The following is a 21,438-nucleotide window of genomic DNA, read 5'->3' as shown; positions in this document are numbered from 1 at the left end:
GATGAACACTTTAATGTTCAAAACCATCAGTTTTTTCAGGTAGATATTATCTAGTAAAGCTAAAGCAGTACTAATATGGATGCTAGTAAAAATAATGAACATTCTGTGTGCACTTTCTATGAGACACGTGCTGTGCTCTTACGGTTATTAACATGAGTCATTTTCATTGATACCTCCACTATATTCTGAGGAACGTATTATTAGGTTGTGGTAAAGTTGCTTGCCCTGGGTCTTTTCACTTATTGGTGGTCTCCAAGACCAGAATCTGTCTCTTGGGTCTGTACTTTGTAGCCCTATTTCTGCACCATTGTACTCTGCTGTGGGCCAGGTCTCATGTACTGGTTCTTTTTTATTTCCTTTTGTTATTTAATCAGTCTTTTTTCCACAATGTTTATGTGAAACTATGTAGAATAATGTTGTAATATTTGTGTCACTAATTTCACTTAGATTGTTATCTTTGATATATTACTATGAAGAATTTTTGTTTTGTTTTGTTGAAAATATAGAGTAGTATAGTTTGATGTCTTAAATGACAGTGTGATTTGTGGGATGAATGTTATCCTCATGGCCTAGAAAGCCATTCTATTCATTGTCCTCACTGTATTGCATGCAGTATATTATTAAACTGTATGTAGTTCAATTTAGATATCTCAAGTTGGAATTTCAGATACTTTTATAGTATGTCAACAATAATGATGGTGATAAGTTAGGCAGTTTTTATAAACATTGATCACCCAATTTAAACTAATTTAGTTAGATGGGTAGAAAATTTGGTTTAAAATACATTCAGTAAATAAAAGGAGTTAAAAACCTGCTGTACAAATTAACTATTACAATTAAAGGAAATAATATTTGTTTATCATAAAATTTTGAAATTCTTGCTAGTAAATTTGAATTTTGTATTGCAATGAATTATTTAAAATTTTGACTTAGGATTATAATGGAGCTATTTGTTGTAATTTTTTTTTACTAGATAGGTAAATTGTTTTATGAATCAACCTGTTAGGATAACTTTTTTATGTTTAAGATAAGTTTAAAGTATTGGGGTGCCTTAGAAATCTGTTCCTGATCTTTTGTTCTTTTCATTATTTATGTAAAAACAGATGAATATATATGAAGGTGTCTGTTGCAGCACTGCCTGTAATGTTTAAGACTGGAAACAACCTTAAAGTCCATCATTAGAAGAGTGATTGAATAAATTATAGCACAGCCATACAAGGGGAATGTCTTACAGTCTTGAAAAGAATTACATAAATCCATGTTCTGACACATGAAGAAGTTCAAGATATAGTGTTACATAAAAGAATATGTTATAGAACAATTTGGATATCCCATTAATTTTTAAATGAATAATAAATGTGCATTACATTTGACCATATGTGTGAGGGTTGGTTTCTGGGCTCTCTGTTCCAGTCTGTTGGTTTGTATATCTGTCTTTTTGCCAGGACCACACTATTTTGATTACCATTATTTTTTAGTAGATTTTGAGATTGGGGCTTGTGATGCATTCCACTTTGTTCTTTTTTTTTTTTTTTTCTTTAAAATTGTTTTGGATATTTGGAGTCCCTAGAGATTCCTTATGAATTTTAGGGTAGATTTTCATATTTCTGCAAATGTTAGGATTTTGATGGAATTCACATTGAACCATTGGTTGTTTTGCATAGTGCAAACATCTTAAATGAGGAAACATTCGGTATACATGATTGCATGCATTTTTCAAAATTCATAGTGCTCTATACTTGAGATGATTATATTTTACTGCATGTAAACTATACCTCAATAAATGATTGCAAACCTTTGAAATATATATGTGTTTAAAAGCATACATGTAAGCATGGAGATACATGTATAAGCCCACACTTGTAAGGTAGAAGTCCCTACGATCATGATGTATTAGTGCACCCTTCATAAGCTCGTTCATTTTCATAGTTTATACAACAGTTTCTATGTTAATCACTCACAAATCTGTATCTGGATTTGCAACAGCCTATTGGAATCAAGCACTTGAATTTCCCAAGATAAGTTCCTTTAATCTTGTATAGTTTGGATCATGGTAAACGACGTGTCACCAGCCACCCATGTTGCCATGAAAACTTAGTTATCTTCATCATTTTTCCCTGAGTCTTTGACTGAAGTACATTAGTATTATATAAGCCTTTTATATACTTGGGCCCTGTGTTGAACTTTTAAAATATTAAAAGCTGCTGTTCCATAAGTATTAACTTCTGCTTAGAGTTTTCCACAAGACTGTCTTAATTGCTCATATTAATCAAGAAAGCTATTTTTAAAAACATTTGTACAGTGCTTAACATTGTTTTGTAAATCTTTTAGTGTTTTATTATTTAATTTCTATTTATGTAATTAATAATCAGGCTCTTAGTATTTCTCTCCTGTTAAACTTAATTCCCAATTTTCAGAGGTTATTACATTATTCAATTAAAAGGAGATAATACTGTTTATTAGTAAGAGTGGGATATTGTGTCTACTTGGTACATTTTGCACATCTATTAATATACCTGTTTTACATACACATTTTCCCAGGGCTTCAGCATGGCTTTGGAGTGTATGTGGCCATTATGTGCAGGACAATGACTAATAGAAAGACACCAACACATACAGGTTTCTTCAATGAAACTAAAGGATACTACAGCTCATTGGCATAAACGTAGCTGCAAGAGCAGAGACACAGTTGTGTGCTTTCAGTCAGGCAAGTTTCCTGGCTCCCAGTTCTCAAGAAGGCATGCAGTTAAAAATGATATTGCTTGACACCCTTGAGGATACCATCAGGCCTTTGTGATCAACTCACTATCCTGTTTTCAAGAATCTTTATTTCCTCCTGACTCATCATAATGAGTTTGGGGGAGGTGCCCATCTATCTTCTCACCAAATATGAGTCAATGAAAATAACACAGTCCTTACTCATTTTCATGAATTGAGTGAATCCAAAGTCAGTTTTTTCAGCAAATCTCCCATAGGACAGCAGAAAGACCTTAGACCTACTTAAAGTCCAGTGCAGGAAACTTTTGGAAAGATTTTCTATTTCCCAGGGTATGTCAGAATCAATGCTACCAAATAAATACTGGATGTTTGAGTTTTGAACCAAAACTTTTATTCTATTCTTGGAAGAATCTGTTATATCATTTTAATCTTAAAATGGCTACATTTTGAGAATGATAATTTATAGTTGAATTGTTTAAAAAATTTCATCATGACAAACCTGACAAGCAATGGGAAAGGATTACCTATTTAATAAATGATACTGGGAAAACTGGTTAGCCATATGCAGAAAATTGAAACTGCACCCCTTCTTCACACCTTATTAACAGTTAACTCAAGATGGATTAAAGATTTAAATGTAAAACCTAAAACTATAAAAACCCTAGAAGAAAATGTAGGCAATACAATTTAGGCAAAGATTTCATGATAAAATTGCCAAAAGCAATTGCAACAGAAGCAAAAATTGACAATGGCATCTAATTAAACTAAAGAGCTTCTGCGCAGCAAAAGAAACTGTCAGCAGAGTGAACAGGGAGCCTATAGTGTGGGAGGAAATCTTTGCAATCTATCCATTCGAGAAAAATCTAATATCCAGAATCTACAAGGAACTCAAATAAATTTATAAGAAAAAAAAAAATTTAAAAATGGGCAAAGGACATAAACAGATACTGTTTAAAAGAAGACATTCATGCAACCAGCAAACATATGAGGAAAGCTCAATATCACTGATCGTTAGAGAAATGCAAGTTAAAACCACAGTGAGATGCCATCTCACGCCAGTCAGAATGGTGATTATTAAAAAGTTAAGAAACAACAGATGTTAGCAAGGTTGCAGAGAAATAGGAACACTTTTATACTGTTGATGGGAATGTAAATTAGTTCAACCATTGTGGAAGATGGTGTGGTGATTCCTCAAAGATGTAGAACCAGAAATCCCATTACCAGGTATATACCCAAAAAAAATATTAAAAATTCTTTTACAAAGATACATGCACACGTATGTTCATTGCAGCACTATTCACAATAGCAAAGACACGGAATCAACCCAAATGCTCATCAGTGATAGACTGGATAAAGAAAATGTGGTATACCATGGAATACTATACAGCCATAAAAAGGAATGAGATCATGTCCTTTGCTGGTACATGGATGAAGCTGGAAGCCATAATCCTTAGCAAACCAGTGCAAGAACAGAAAACCAAACACCATATGTTCTCACTTGTAAGTGGGAGCTGAACAATGAGATCACATAGACATAGGGAGGGGACAACACACACTGGGGCCTGTCACGGGGTGGAATGGAGGGAGGAAGAGTATTAGGAAAAATAGCTAATGCATGCTGGGCTTAATACCTAGGTGATGTGTTGATAGGTGCAGCAAACCACTATGGCATGCATTACCTATGTAACAAATCTGCACAACCTGCACATGTATTCAGGAACTAAAAGCAAAAAAAAAAAAAATTCAACATGAGAAATCTTAATAATTATTTGTAATTCTTTATAGGCTTTCATTTGTATCCCTATTGCTGAATCCTTATTTAATGTTTTCTGTTATAAAATTAGTGATGCTTTTGTAATTATATGTCATTTTTATTTGATAATTTTAATCTTTTTAATAGAGTTAATTGGTTATTTGGTGACAAATAATTTTTAAAAGCACTCACTGTATTGGAAATGCAATCATTTGTAAAATGAATAGAGTTTAGCCATAACTTTCTTACATATGCCCAATAGTCAGACAATATAAAGGAAATAGATATTCGTTAGGACCCCAATATATAAAATACTGAAATAAATTAAAGAATGTGTGTTTTTTCTACACAAAGAAGAAAAAAGTTTAAGATTCCAGTAATAAATATTAGAACAGAGTTTAACAGAGACACCTCCTCCCTTCCCTTTTTGTTGAATAGAAAGAAGATGAAAGTGTCTGTTTTCTTTGTGTTCTAACGGATGTCATAACATTTTGCAAAGCTGCAATAGTTAAAACAGGGTAACACGGCTGAGGAGAGATCTGTAGAACATAAAGCTCAAAACCAAAGCCAAGTTTATATAATTTTATAAATATATTTGATTTATTACCCAAATAAGTTTAGGACATGTGAAAAATTAAAACTGTCATTTCATATCACTATCGACTTTCAGACAGGTCAAAAGTGGGCACAAGTTATATCAGGTGCTCTAGCTACTGTAAGAGACCATGGAACTATCCAGCCTGTTGAGAAGGCAGGGCAGGGGTGAGAAGGAATACATGTTACAGTATAATTATTTGTTATCTAAAATCTCCTATTAGAATAGAAATTCCAAGGGATAGGGACTTTGGTTGCTCACACTAGAATGTCATCTGCCACATAAAGGTACTCCATTTTTTTAAATGAATGAAATGTACACATTCAGTTTTGTATCCTCCCTTTGTTTACTTTATATCATGCTTAGTTTTATGTTGCCATTATAGCCATCATTATAAATAGCAGCAAAATATTTCATCACATGCCCCATAATGTACATAATCGTTCCCCTAATATTTTATATTTCTCTTGCTTAAGTGTTTACTGTTATACATAATGCTGTCATGAATATGTTTCTGCTTATAATCTTTTTAATACTTAATACTTACAATTATTTTGATAGGATAACTTCTTAGAAATAACCTTACTAGGTTAAAAGATATGAACATGTATTTTGGCTCCTGATACAAATTTCCAGTACCCCTTATTTAATAGCAAATACATAATTAATGTCAGTTATTTCAGTTGGTATATGAATTACCCTGTGTTTCAGAGCCAGGAAGTCCTGCTGTTCTCGTAAAAGTGCTTTGTAGATTTTTATTCATTCGAACATTTACCTTGGAATTCTGAATCCTCATAAATAATACATTCAGAGAAGTGGAGAAAGGCAATTCGTTTTGAGTCAACACAAACTGACAGCAAGATAATGTATTCTTTTATCATAAAATATTGAGAAAATGGGAAGACAATAACTGGTATTAATTACTGAGATGGTTTAAACATACCAATTAAGTAGGAAATAAGGAGACGTCTTGGTGAATATTGAAGATAGGCCTATTATCTTCTTTACTCTTTTCCTGCCCTTTTTTTTTTTTTTGGCTGGGTGGGGGATCAGGGAGGCTTGTGTTTTTAATTTATTCATTCTAGAATTTATGATCTTCTAACTGTGTCTTTTCAACTTTATTTCCCAAAGAAGAAATTATCAAATTGGTGTCAATTTATGCCTGTATCCTGGAATGTTGGGATTTATATTTTCCTTATAAGAAAGTTTCTTATTTATAGTTTCTTATAAAGAAACAATAAATCCCAACATTCCAGGATACAAGGATAAATATTTATATATAACTATTTATGCACCCCTTTAAAATTGTACATTTTTGTTGAATGTCAGTAAAAGCTTTGTCTTCCTGCCTGCTACAGTCAGGATCTGCGGGTATTCTTGTACCTCAGCTTCTCCTTTGCCTGAGAACACATTATTTAAGCCTTCTTCATTTCACAGTAATTGGTCATTAACATTTCCTCCCCTTGACTCAGAAGTCCTAAACCTTCAAAGTAGAACTTCTGGCCATAAATACAATAATGTACCCATAATGGAGATTTTTTTTTTTTTTCTTTGTGAGCTCTCATGGAAAACTTATACACAAAATCAGGAAGTTAAAGCCCCTTTCAATTATTTTACATGATCAATATTATGCAGGCTGTGCTATCTAATCTGATGTAATAAAAATAGAACTTAATAAGAAAAAGGAAAAGATATATGTAGAGAGAAATTCTACATCACACCTGTAAACAGCTGAATAATAGTAAAAACAGCACTTGGCAAATTTATGAAGTGCTGTAGGTAAAGGGTTTAAAGCAAATTTATAGTCACAAATGCTTGCCCAGAATGGAAGAAAGGCTTAAAATTAATGACCATGCATTCAACTTAAAATTTTAAACAGCAGGGTTAAAATAGATAAATTGGAATAATGTAGCAAAGAGCAGAACGTAATAAAATAAAAAACAAACATGAAGTAGAGAGTATCGTCAAAGTCAAATGACAGGAGTTTGGAAAGAACAATAAAAGTGACGAACCTCTGTCACGTTTAAAAATGGAAAAAATAAAACATTAAGAATGAAGAAAGACGTAACAGATGCTATAAGGATTCAAAGATAAAAAAATTCACAACTTTGTAAAAGTACTTTTGAAAAACTTAGACAAAATAAATAACATAAAACTTAGTGCTTATCAAAATTCACTCAAGGAGAAAGAGAAAACCTGAGTAGTTCTATAGCTACACCTAATAAAGAAATTGCTTCATTAGCAAGTATCTTCCCATACAGAAATATCAGGTTTGAACAGTTTAATAGGTGAGTTATAGGAACAGATAATTATCATTTTTTGACAAACTCGGATAATAAAAATATAGCACTTTTCAACTTATTCAATAAAACCAAACATGGAGAACGCAAGGAAGTAAATCTACAGGCTAGTCTCAATAATGGACATTATATAAAAGGCTGAACAAAGTATTAGCCTACTCATTCGAGTATTTTTTTAATTAAGTTTATCTCAAGAAAGGAAGACAATAGTCTATAATTACAGATTATTTCAATAAATGTAGGGAAATGTTTGATAAACTAGAGCACTCATTTCTGGATCTTTCTATATGTGCGAATGTATGTATATATGCACATATGTTATATACATATGTATATGATATTGTGATGTATATATTAATGTATGTTATGTATATGATATTGTTATGTATATATGTATGTATATTAGGATTATGTTATATATGATATTGTGATGTATGTGATATGAATGAGATATGTATATATGTATATACATACCGTATCTCCATATATAATTGTGATATATATTTTTATATATTATGTATATATTATATGCATATATTACATATATACACACATATATTCTGATATATTTATGTGTGTGTCTAATAAATATGGGAATTTCTTTTAACTATAAAAGACTATCTACCAAAAACCTAGAGCAATTATCACACTTAGAGGTAAAACATTGAAAATATTCCCTTTAAGAAGAAATTCAAGGGAGTGATAAATATAAAATTCAGGGTGCTAGCTATTTCAGAGTAGTGAGGGTGGAGAGGAGAGGAAGATGAGACCAGGGGCACACGAGGGCTTTCCTGATGTTCTAGTACATTCCCCATTTTACCTGAATGGCAGGAATGTTGGTTTTCACTTTATCATTATTCTTTAACTGAATCTCATTTTATGGACACTTTAAAAATATATCGTTGTATAAAAATATTCTAATGTACAAATGAGAAATGTGCTACAGTGATAAATATTGTAGAATAGTTTTTGAATATACTTGTCTGTGAAGGATCAAAGGTAAAAGATAGTTTTCTGGAAGTTCATGGACCCGTGAGTGAACAGTTTTTTTTCTTCCCCCGCATTCATTGTTATTTGTCTTATTCTATCCAGCAAAGTGGAATTGGAATGCATTTCAGAAGGGCCAGGTTAAAAGACAAAGCTCACTTTTCTGTTTGAAGAATCATGTATTGCAGAAGGTTGGGAATTGCAAATGAACATTTAGTATAAATACTTTCAAAGGATTTTGAAACTAAAAGAAAAAATATCAATGTAGTACATAGAAGTTTTATGGGGAGAATTTTGAAAAGCAAATTCTACGGAAAATTATTAGACTGTTTCTATATGACTATCAAAAATCTTCTACTTCAGTTATAAGAAAATGTCTCCCAAGGTTATTAGTCTTCTAAATTTAACCATGTGACATTAAATTAAAAAGGGTACGTCATGAGAATTAGCTCCCAGGCTGTTAACCAGATTGCCTGACTATATTCAAGGCTTGAGATTCCATACACTAAATTGAGAATTTTTCTTTATGCCTTATTTTGGTTCTGAATCTATTTTTGTTTTCTATTTTACTGTTGCTTTATGTAAACCATCTTAATTATATGAAATGGCAAAAAGACTCTTTGCTAACCCCATTCTGGAAGTCTAAAATAGAAATTAAGCTGCTTTTCTTCCCTAATTGAATCTTCGCTTCCCTCTGGCATATGATGTTTCAAAAAAACAGACTTCATCTAGATGCTAGCTGCTTCAGTCATTGAAATGGTCTCTGCTTTACTGTACACATTTATAAATGCTGTAATAGGAGAGGAAGGCAATCACAATTTTTTGTTCAATTTTTATTACACTTGCTTTACTGAGTTTTCTGTATGTTGTAAGCTCTCTGAATGAGATTTATAAAATAAAATATAGACAGCTCCGTGAAAATGGTGAATTGTTTTGTTTTTTCAAGACAGCATAAGAAAATTGATATTTATTTGTTGTTTTATTTTTAACATGAATCTGTATTTTGTTAAATCTCATTTTTTTCTCTTCTGTGGTATTTTGCTCAATGGCATCTTCTTCATGCTGTGCTGTTTCATTGCATCTGATCTCACAGAGTTGTGAGAAATATTGATAAGATTTTTTAATATCAGGTGTGTGCCAGTTAAGTTTGTAAATCAGCTAGAATGAACTGGTCTGCAGTAAAGACAAGATGCTATTAATCAAAAGACAAGCCAAGAAAACATGTTATTTTGTTGTGATGATTTTAAAAGCCAGATATCAACAGACTTATTCCCTTCCTAAGAGAATGTAGTGTGAAATTAACTACAAAACATTCAGATTCTTATGATGCATATTTCTTTCTTTTTGACAGGAGCTTTAAAAGTCATATAAAGTAATAGATCTGAGATAATTATGCTTACTTTAAAAAAAAGATAATGTTTAATAAAGGCCTGCCAAAAAGAAATGGGGTAAAGTCTTTAGTACATAAAAGTCATTTTCTGAGAAACTATCTCTTATGTAAACAAACTCTGAGCAATTTTTCCCAGCTGCCAGTAAAAATGGTGCTATAATTTGCATTTGAATTAATAAATAGATTTCAATAGCTACAACTATATTGCTTTACCTTAACCTAAATTCTCATAACATGCTATTTTTTGTAGTCCAACATGCTAATTTTTTGAACAGCTGAGTAACTATTACAAGCTGTAAAGCTTATTGTTCTTTTCCTTCTTGACTATGCCATCTGCTAGAAACAAAAGCAAAAATAAAAAGCTCATTGAGCACAGAAGATTCTGTATTGTTTAATTTACCTTCTATGGAGACACATCTCCTTGGGGAAAAAAATTAATACTGCATTTTAAGAAACATTTGTGTTGCTTCATTACAGATGGGGGACTCAAGGAGATTTCACCACCACCCATCCTCGGCCTGTGGTCAAAGTGAAACTCTTCACAGAAAGCACTGGAGTTCTGGCCCTGGAAGATAAAGAACTGGGAAGGGTGAGTTGTGGTCAGCCTGTGTGTCCACGGTAGAACAGTTTTAACTTCTTTAGATTCATCATTAAGGTAGACCAGTATGCAGTATGTGAACTTTATGTTCATAAATTACATAAAATCATTTGTTATTTCCCACAAGCCCAGTTTACACCTCTAATTTATTAAATCTAATTGTCTGTAACACAGAAAGTATTGTGATAGGATTTGGTTGTGTAAGGGGTAAATACAAATTCCTTGCCACCAACTCGGTCATTCTCACACGTGTGCTCCACTGGCCATTGAATGTGAATGGTGCTGGCCACCTTCAAAGGGTAATTCTCATGTAATGTATTTCTGTCCCTGGGTTCAAAGGATCATCTTTATATTTGAAGTCATCTGCTCTTCATGTTCATTGTGATTAATCACAGAACATCTCCAAAGTGCATCTATCTCTTTTATCTTTTCAGTTTTCCCCATGAAAAGGCCTTTCTCTCACATCTTTTAACATTAAATTGTTCTTTTCCTGTAGTCACCTCTTCATACCTAGAATGTATTTACCTTCTAATCTCAGTATACCTTACTATACTCAGCTTGTGCTGGCAGTAAAAGCATTAACATTAGGTAAATCTGTGTGAAAGGTCATCTTCAGACTTACAAATGAAGTAGGTGTTCTAATTGAGTAGGCTATATAAAGATGTCTTCTGTAATGTGAATTTTTTAATGTTTGTTTACTTTTATTTTTATTTTTTTTTTGAGACAGAGTCTTGCTCTGTTGCCTAGGCTGGAGTACGGTGGCATAACCTCAGCTCATTGCAACTCACCTACCAGATTCAAGCAGTTCTCGTGCCTCAGACTCCCAAGTAGCTAGGACCACAGGCACATGCCACCTTGCCTGGCTAAATTGTGTATTTTTAGTAGAGACAGGGTTTCACCATCTTGGCCAGGTTGGTCTTGAACTCCTGGCCTCAAGTGATCCACTTGCCTCAGCCTCCCAAAATGCTGGGATTACAAGCATGAGCCACCACACTCAACCTCTGTAATGTGAATCTATCTTACCCAGACCTGAAGACTGTATTCAGAGATATTTTCCAGAAAATAAAACCTTCAGAAGTCTTACTTGAAAATTTCTGGTATTAATGGACTACTTGTACAGTGCTAGATGCAAAAAGATGCTAGGATCATTCTGTATACTAGAATTCTTTTAAAAAACTGAAGTCAGGATTTCTATTAGTTTCAGAACCTCTTCTTCTACCTCCTTTACACTCTTGGAATTTTTCCATTTCTAGGGATTTTGCAAGTCTGTATCTACACTCCAGAGATTTTGAGTCTGCATTCATAATCCAGATTTTCTCTTCCGTTTTCTTGATATGTGTATTTGTTAATACCTAAGAGAGCTGTGTTACTGCTCATTCAGTCATGTGCTTATGAATTTGTGCATTTGTTTTCATTGAACAAAGGTGTACAGGTAGCATAATTTAATACAAGAGCTTTGGAGACAGCATATGGTCTTTTTATTATTCAGAGTTTTTCATTTAAACCATTATATTTTAAAGGTAAAATTAATGTTACTTTTCTTATTGTAATTATATCTCACTATTTAACAGCAGCCATTTTAAGTCTAATGCTATAAGTAACTCTTGAGCTATTTTTAATTTGTTTATCAGCTGGTCAAATAATATAGTTAAGCAGTTTCTAAATTTGATACATAAGTGACATATATATACACATAAGTGACATATATATATATATTCGATGCAATTTTATATCTGAAAAACCGCTTATGCTCCCTTGCTCTCTTCATACTAGAAAGACAACTTTTCTGTCTATGGCAGGGTTTCCCAACCTTAGCACTATTGATGTTTTGAGCAGGGAAATTCTTTGTTGTCAGGTGCTTTTCTGTGTATTTTATGATGTTTAACAATATCCATAACCTCTAGTCAAATAAAAAATGTCTCCAGATATTGCTAAATGTCTCTTGGAGGGTGGAACAAAATCAACCCTGCCTGAGAACCATTAATGTGTACTAAAGACCTCAATAGGTTCCAAGATTATAAATATCATTTGTGTCTAATGACTTACAAATTGTTACTATTTTTCTTGTAGATTCAGATTTGTGTATCCAACTTCCATATGCAATATTTCCAATTGTATATTGATATCTCAAACCACATATTTTCAAAATAGAACTTATGACATATCCCCATAAAGCCTTCCATAGAGGCAATTATTAAATAAGCCTGTGACCTAGACATCTCCCTTGTTTCTCCTTTTCTCACCCTAGCACCAGATCCATTTGCAACTTTTCTGAGCTTTTACTGTATTTGTTCTGAATCCATCCATATATTAATATCCCCACTACGCTAATTCAAGGCACCATCATTTCACATAAAGAGTCTGTTTACTATTTTCCCATTTACCACCTTGTCCTCTCTGATTTGACTTTCACACCTCAGTCATCATGATCTATTTACAATTCAAAACAAATCACAACATTCCTTAAAATATTCCAATGTCTTCCAATTTATTTGGACTAAAAATCAGACTCCTCATTATAGTGTAGCAGGCCCGACAGGAGTTCTCAGGTGTGGCCCTGCACGTTAGATATGCAAATTCTCAGGCCCCACTCTAGATCTGCTGAGTCAGAAACCCTAGGGGTGCAGGGCTACCCTCTGTTTTAATAAGCCCTCCTAATGATTTTAAGACACACCAAAGTTGGAGAATCCCTGATCTGCATGAACTGACTTCTGTCTCCAAATTCATCTTCTGTTACAACCTCCTTGCCTACTGTCATTCTTTCCTTACACCATGCTTTCTTTCTTTTCCTCAAACATTGTAGACTCATACCTGCTTTAGACTTTAGGTCTTTACATGTGTTTTAATCTGAACACACATGTGCACACACAGAATTGGAAAAAAATTGGTGTTCATCTCTGGATGGTAGAGCTATTGGTTATATATATATATACACACACACACACATATGTATATATATATGTGCACACATTACCAATATTGTATATTGTTGGTATACATATTAAGTATATACAAAAGTATATATATATACTTTTCTAATTAGAACAAATAACTTCTTTTAAGTTAAAACAAAAAGGCTTACATGATCTGACATCTGTAGATAAGGTTTTATGAATAGTATATTTGGGGAGCTTGGTTTTTAACATGAAGTTTTTTAAATTAAAAATTTCAGTAGCATTTAAATTTGAAAGCGAACAACAGAGCACTTAAAGTAGGTTTATACCACAGCAAGATACCACTGTACACCTACTAAAATGGTGAAAATACAGAAAAACTGACAATAACAAATGCTTGTAAGAATGCAGAACAGAAACTCTTACTCATTGCTGGTGGTGATGCAAAATTGTGCAGTCACTTTGGAAGACAACTTGCCAGTTTTTTGTATAAAGTTAAACATAGACTTGCTATACAATCCAAAATTTGTACTCCTAGGTATTTACCAATGGGTTTATAAAGGTTGTGTCTACACAAAAATCTGTGTGTGAATGTTTAAATAGCTTTATTCTTGATCACTAAAACTTGGAAGCAACCAAGATGTTCTTTAGTCGGCGAATGAATAAAACCATGGCATATCCATAAAATGGAATACTATTCAATGATAGAAACAACTATTAATGCAGTGGCATAGTTGAATGTAAATGCAAATGGAAGAAGTCAAACCCAAAAGATGACATATTTTATTATTCCATTCATTCTAGAAAATTGTAGGGATAAACAATAGTTGCAAGTTTGCCAGGAATTAAACTGAGGTAGGTTGTCAGCCAGAAAGGGATACACAGGGGACTTTTAGAGTGAAGGAACTGTTCTGTATGGTACTGTGTGTTATATGCAGTATTAGCCCATTCTCACGCTGCTGTGAAGAAATACCTAAGACTAGGTAATTTATAAAGAAAAGAAGTTTAATTGACTCAGTTCTGCATGGCTAGGGAAGCCTCAGGAAACTTACAGTCATGGTGGAAGGCATCTCTTTACAGGGTGGCAGGAGAGAGAATAAGTGCAAGAAGGGGAAATGCCAGAAGCTTATAAAACTGCCAGATCAGGCCGGGCACGGTGGCTCACGCCTGTAATCCCAGCATTTTGGGAGGCCAAGGCAGGGGATCACCTGAGGTCAGGAGTTCAAAACCAGACTGGCCAACATGGTGAAACCCTATCCCTACTAAAAATACAGAAAATTGTCCAGGCTTGCTGGTGGGTGCCTGTAATCCCAGCTACTCAGGAGGCTAAGGCAGGAGAATCACTTGAACCCAAGAGGCAGAGGTTTCAGTGAGCCAAGATCACACCACTGGGCAACAGAGCAAGACTCCATCTCAAAAAAAAAAAAAAAAGAAAGAAAAAGAAAGAAATCAGATCTCCTGAGACCCACTCACTATCACAAGAACAGCATCAAGGAAACCACCCCCGTGATCCAGTTACCTCCACCTGGTCTCTCCCCTGACCTGTGGAAATTATGGGGATTATGGGAATTACAATTCAAGATAAGATTTGGGTGGGGACACAAAGCCTAACCATATCAGATGCATACTTGTATTTGCCAAGACCTATAGAACTTTATGTTACAAAGAATGTACATTAATGTATGCACAGTAGCATGAACATACACACTTCCCTAATGTACACATCAACCAGCAGCGTCAAAAGGATGCCAGCATAGAATACAGACTGAGACAGATGAAATTAGTTGTACTCTACAGGTATGACATAGCTCCACTGAAAGGGGTGATGAGAAAAGAAACAGACCTAAGTAACATAAGAGGGAAACATATGCTGCCAATACTCTCTTGATAACCAAGTGATGAAGATAACCACTACCACTGATGTCATGTAGATATCCTATGCTCTCTACTATGGTTTGAGAAGGGACACTGCCCCTATGGTATTCTTGCCGCAAACCCCACCAAAACCCAGGTTAATCATCAGACAAACACAGATTGGTGACATTATACAGGATAATTGGCCAGTACTCTTCCAGACTGTCAAGGTCATAAAAAAGAAAAGTGAGAAACTGTCACAGATCAGAGGAGACTAAGGAGACATGACAACAAAATGCAATATGCTGTCCTGGGTTGGACCTTGGAACAGAAAGAAGGCATTGATGAATGAACTTGTGAAATCCAAATAAAATCTGGAATTCAATTAATAGTAATGTGCCAATGTAAGTTTCTTGGTTTTAACAAATGTACCATGGTAATGCATGCTGTTCATTCTGAGGGAAATTGAGTATACAGGAACTCTCTATACTATCTTTGCAACTTTTCTGTAAATCTTAAATTATTCTAAAATGTAAAATGTCTGTAATGTTTATTATAAACATTTATAATAAAGGCTTTTAAATATTTTATGAAATTCCTCAGCATATACTGTTTGAAATTAACATTTCTGTCCAGGTGCAGTAGCTCATTCCTGTAATCCCAACACTTTGGGAGGCTGAGGCAGGCAGATCACCTGAGTTCAGGAGTTCACCTTGTCAACATGGTGAAAGCCCGTCTCTACTAAAAATACAAATATTATCTGGGTGTGGTGGTGCACACCTATAATCCCACCTACTTGGGAGGCTGAGGCAGGAGAATCGCTTGAACCCAGGACAGGGAGGTTGCAGTGAGCCAAGATCGCACCTCTGTACTTCAGCCTGGGTGACAGAGTGAGACTCCGTCTCAAAAAAAAAAAAAAAAAAGGAAAACAAAAGAAAAGAAAAAGAATTGAACATTTCCTTACGTCAGTTCAATTTCTTCATTACGCCAGAGAAATTTAATATTGATTCAGAAATATGTGGTATGCAGTCAATGTTCAGAGTTCCCTAATTATCCCAACATGTCTATAGAAGCTGATATTCTCCTCCCATCTAGGATACAATCCAGGATCATACATTGCATTGGGTTTTTGTGGCTCTTCAGTCTCCTTTATTTTAGATGCCCCTACCACCTTTTTTTTTTACTTTTATTATAATGATTTTTTAAGCATCCACATTAGTCTTATATGATGTTCTTTATTCTGGATTTGTCTTATTTTTTTCATGACTGGTTTCAGGTAAACATCTTTGGCAAGAATCCAGCTACATAATGTTTTATGCTTCTCAATGCATCTTATCAAAAGTTATAGATTGACAGTTTTTCCCAGTATTGGGGATTTTAATTAAGTATTATCACTTGGTTAAGGTGGCATCTGCCAGTTCTCTCCATCATAAAGATACCATTTTTTGTTTTGATTTTAATAAGTTGTGGGGTGTTACTATGAGAGTTTCTCCAGCCACCTTTCACTCAGTGTTTTAGCTAAAGATTCATGGATTTAAAAAAAAATTGTGTGTCATAGTCTGTCTGTTATTCTTTTTCATGATCAGATTGTATCAAAGTTGTGTGTATGCATTTGCATATGTGTGTTCCTTTACTATTTTCCTTTTCCTTTTAAAAAATTTTTCCCAACAGCACCAGTATTTTTTTTTTCTTTTAAATCATGTACCTATTGGTCTTTGCTTTCTGAGACATGAAATTTTAGAGGCTCAACTGGTACTCTCCCTGCCCCAGGCCTGTTATTAGCACTGGTTGTTTTTAGTGATGATGGAATTTAGAAACTAACAGTCTACATATGTATCAACACTTCTTAGTTGAGAAATATACTTTTTTTTTTCTTTGAAACAGGGTCTCACTCTGTCTCCCAGGCTGGAGTACAGTGGCACAGTTTAGTATTTTTGTACATAGTCCTTTTAGATATACAGTTTATATCATTTTATAAAATATTTGCATCTTCTTAGGGTACTATCTGGCTACCAGTGCACTTTTATTTGTGAATGAATTACTGTGTAATATATTCCTGGTAACTAGTTTGTTGAATGGTATTCTTGACCAGAAAGTGCATTTTGGGTATTTTACCAAAATGATTTTTTAATTTTAGAAATGTTGCTATGAAAACATTCTTTCTGACAGTTGTTAGAAAAAGAGCTGCCTGAAGAGGGTTTTTTGTTTGTTTTTGTTTTTGACGGTGTCACTCTGTTGCCTAGGCCAGAGAACATGGCTTACTGCAGCCTTAATTTCCCAGGCTCAAGCAATCCTCCTACTTCAGCCTCCGAAGTTTCTGGGACTACTGGTGTGTGCCACTATGCCCAGCCGATTTTTTGTTTTTTATATACATGGAATCTCACAATGTTGCGAGGCTGGTCTTGAACTCCTGGGCTCAAGTGATCCTCCCACCCCAACCTCCCAAAGTGTAGGGATTACAGGCATGAGCCACTGTGCCTGGTGAGAGAAAGTTGTAAAAAGACTCAATTTCTTGGTCCACACATTTCCTTTAGTTGGTTTGGGGTATGCCAAGGAGGGAGTATTTTGAACACTTCCAAGGGGATGCTAATGTGCATACAGAGTTGAGAAGCACTGGTACAAATAGTATCATTGAAACTACTGTGCAGACAGGTTCAGAACCTAGTGACTCTTGAGTGTAATAAAAATATCATAACATGTAGGTTTGTGAAATGATAGCTCAAATTTCATAGACATTGGGCAGTTGAAGGTTATATTATTTGGCGAGTACTTGGCATGCAAATTTTGTTTGTGGATGGCAGATGCAAATGCCTATTTACGGAAATAGAGGTGGCATATGGAGATTTTTCATCCGAATTGGTGGCCAACCCTCCACCAGGTGCTAAGGGAATACCTGGAGGCAGAACAAGGATTTTTTCTCAGGAAACAATTAAGATTATGTCCTAGCAGGTAAACAGCTGACCAGTCAAGCATCCCAAAGTATATAGTTCATCACAATGAAGATAATTTTGTCCTGGAAAACTTGAAAAGCAAGTTTTACCTAACATAGCCATATAAAAATCTAAATAGCAGCCCCAAGGAACATCTATTTGTGGACAACGCACTTTCCATTCAGTCTTTCAGAGTGAAATATTGGGTAGTATACTCCTGGGTAACTCTTTAACTTGGTAAAGGGTCATCTTGAGTACAAAACAATTTTGAAGGGTTTGCCAAAATAACTTTTTTTTCATTTTAGAAATGTTGTTGTAAAAACATTTCTTCAGACAGAAGGAACCTATTGTCCATTCATAGATTGAGTTCGTGGCCTTGGTACCACATCTTCAGTATATACAGAAGGATGCTGAGTCCTCTACTTCCATGGGGATGGGGAAAGCATAGATATGACTATAAAGTCTCATGAAGAATTGCTATCTGAAAGGGTTTAAGGAGGAAGGATAACTTTTCTGTGATTTTAAGTTTCAGAAAAGTTGTACCACAAATATAAAAGTCTCCTATATATGAAGAGTTGAATTAGACATACATAGGATGGAAAAGAATTTCAATTCCATCTTGCAGTATATGATATTAATTCACTAGGTAAAGCATCAGTCATTTAGTGTTATTTCAATAAAATTAGCCATTAAATTTTGCTTTCAAATTGAAGAAAAATACCTGTGATTGTGATTTCACTAGGAGCTTCTCTAATGTTTTTTTCATTCACATGTAGATGTATAATGCTGGCATTCTTTTTAAATCCTCCGTATAAATTTTGCCTGTGGGAGTTAAGGAAAGGCCCAAAGTGATTTGTAGTAATTTTTTGTAATTATTTGTGAAAAACTAGTATAGTTATTCAATAAAACATCTTTAATTTACTCCTGATCTATTACTTCGTAAGTTTATTAGAAGTTCCACGATAACTACTTATAAACTAGATAATTAGAGACAAAATTTTAATTCCGTGGTCCAGTTATATGTATTGGCTACATTTGGCTTAAATCCTTTCAGATAGCAATTCTTCATAAGACTTTATAGTCATATCTCAGTCACCACACCAGCGACGAAGCAGGAGCGCAGACAGGGAAAGGTCCAGGGCTAATTCTCATAAGATGCAAATTCTTTCTAATTAGGTCTGGCTTATTAATCATGTGCTTTGAAGTGTTACAGGTTTCTACCTGTCATTCAGTGCCTGACTTTGAAAGCTGTTGCTCGGTATGTCTGCCTTGGTCATTCTCTGAGAAGTTGGCCTGGGTCTTCACTGTAGAGGTAGAGGAAAGTATTTCTTTCCTTCTCACCACTTATAGGGGCTGATCATGTTATGCATGGCTACCTCCATGGTGTCCTATGTCGGTGATTATAGTAAAAGTAGTTGACACTTTACTATTTCCTCAGAATAATAGAGGTTTTCCTCTGTCCCGGGTAGAACAAATATTAGACATGTACACTGTACTAATGCCTTCTAATAGGTGTATATTGTTATTTCATTATGGTTTTAATTGGCACTTAGCAAAAACATACACTAATGATGTTTAGCATCTTTCTGCTATCTGCAGCTTTTCTTTTATGAAGAATCTGTTCAAATATTTTCCCCAGTTTTTAACTGGGTTGCTTGTTTTCTGATTTTTGAATTTAGAAAGATCGTATTACTTATACATTCTTTATGAGTATGATATAAATACTTTTCTCTCAGTCTTTGGCTTGTCTTGTCATTCTCTTAATCATATTTCAAAGAACAAAAATTTTTAATTTTGATTAAGTCCAATTTATGATTTTTTTTTCTTTTTGGCTTATGTTCTTGGTGCAGTATCTAAGAAATCTTCACCAAATCCAAAGTTAGAATTCTCCTTTGTTTTCTTCTAGAAGCTGTATAGTTTTAGATTTTTACATTTAGTCTTTGATTTATTTTTAGTTAATTTTCGGATCTAGAGCTACATATCGATCAAAGTTTTTCTTTGAATATGTTGTTCTAGCACAGTCTGTGGAAAAGTTTTCTCCACTAAATTTACTTAACATCTTTGTGAAAAATCAATTGTCTGTATATCTGTAAGCCTATTCCTGGACTCTCTATTCTGTCCCATTGAGCTATTTGGTGTAAATATTATATAATATAGCTATTAGGTATTGAAATACCTTGCTATAGTTTTGTATTTGTTTTATCATTTTTTGGCATCACGTTCTTTGAATATCTGATATGGCAGCTTATCAGATGGGATTACTATTTCCTTCTCATTAACTGACCTTTTATCATTATGAAATGACCTTCTTTATGCCTGGTAGTATACTTTACTTCAAAAACTACTTTATGTTAGCTGCCTCAGCTTTATTTTTGTTGTTGTTATTTTTGTTTTTGTAGAGACAGGGTTTTGCCATGTTTCCCAGGCTGGTCTCGAACTCCTGAGCTCAAGCAGTCCACTCACCTTGGCCTCCCAGAGTGCTGGAGTTATAGGCATAAGCCACTGTGCCCAGTCCCCAGCTTTCTTTTGACTAGTGTTAGCATGTTATATTTTTCCCATTCTTTAATGTATTTGTTTCTTTACACTTAGACTATATTTCTTGAAGTAACATATAATTGTGTCTTTATTATCCATTCTGACACACCTCTGCCTTTTAACTGGGATATTTAAATTATATTTTAATATGAATATTGATTTGGTTAAACTTAAATCTGTCATTTAGATGTTTTTTCTTTCTCTTCTGTTATTTCCTTTTTCCTCTTCTGCTTTTTTTGGTTGAATGTTATTTAAGATTCTAGTTTTTCTTCTTTATTGCCCTTTTACTGATGAACGTCTTGTTATTTTATGTAGTTTTAACTCATCAGAGGCTAAGTCAAGTGATATTATAGCATTTAATGTATATTTAAGAACCTTACAATATTATACCTCTAGTTCTTCCCTCCCATCATTTGAGTTATTGCTATGCATTGTACTTTTACATATGTTACAAACACACACTACATTGTTTTTACATTTTTTAAATGGTTAGTTATCTTTTAAACTAGTGTCACATAGTCATCTGTAGGTTCAAAAAAGGTTTAGAAAATTGTATATTTATTTAACAATTGTTGCTTTGAGCAAAATCAGAATTGTTTCAGGAAGAAAAAAGGGGATGTTCAGGAAAATGGTAGGGTGTCCTGCATGTGTGCATCACACCAAAGTCAATGCTTTTGTAATCCTTAGGACAAATAAAACAAACCACCTAGCCAGAATAGTCAGTGCCTTTTTAAATATAAATTAAAAGCTGAGTATCTAATGGTGGGATGGTAGAGGTTATCTTTCAAGGTGCTGATGGGATTGAGTTAGCTGCAAACAGTACTTCCTAAGTCAGTGAAACTGAAATTTTATATTCAGCTGAATTTTGAAGAAAAACTACTAGA

The 21,438-nt window shown here is 34.1% G+C and overlaps 1 protein-coding gene across 8 annotated transcripts in view; it reads left to right on the top strand.

Annotated features, from left to right (window-relative positions):
- The window catches only part of CADPS2 (calcium dependent secretion activator 2), a 572,739-nt gene that overhangs the window by 288,780 nt on the left and 262,521 nt on the right, over window positions 1–21,438 (top strand). For all 8 annotated transcript variants that reach the window (XM_028846226.2, XM_015134824.3, XM_077997218.1 and 5 more), the window contains exon 7: window positions 10,221–10,332. In XM_028846226.2, the coding sequence (XP_028702059.1) occupies window positions 10,221–10,332 (112 nt within the window). The remainder of the gene's footprint in view (window positions 1–10,220; window positions 10,333–21,438) is intronic.

Source organism: Macaca mulatta, chromosome 3, assembly GCF_049350105.2.
Source record: "Macaca mulatta isolate MMU2019108-1 chromosome 3, T2T-MMU8v2.0, whole genome shotgun sequence".
Taxonomy (NCBI): Eukaryota; Metazoa; Chordata; class Mammalia; order Primates; family Cercopithecidae; genus Macaca; species Macaca mulatta.
The sequence above is the reverse complement of the archived record's forward strand: the minus strand, read 5'-3'. Positions and strand labels throughout refer to the sequence as shown.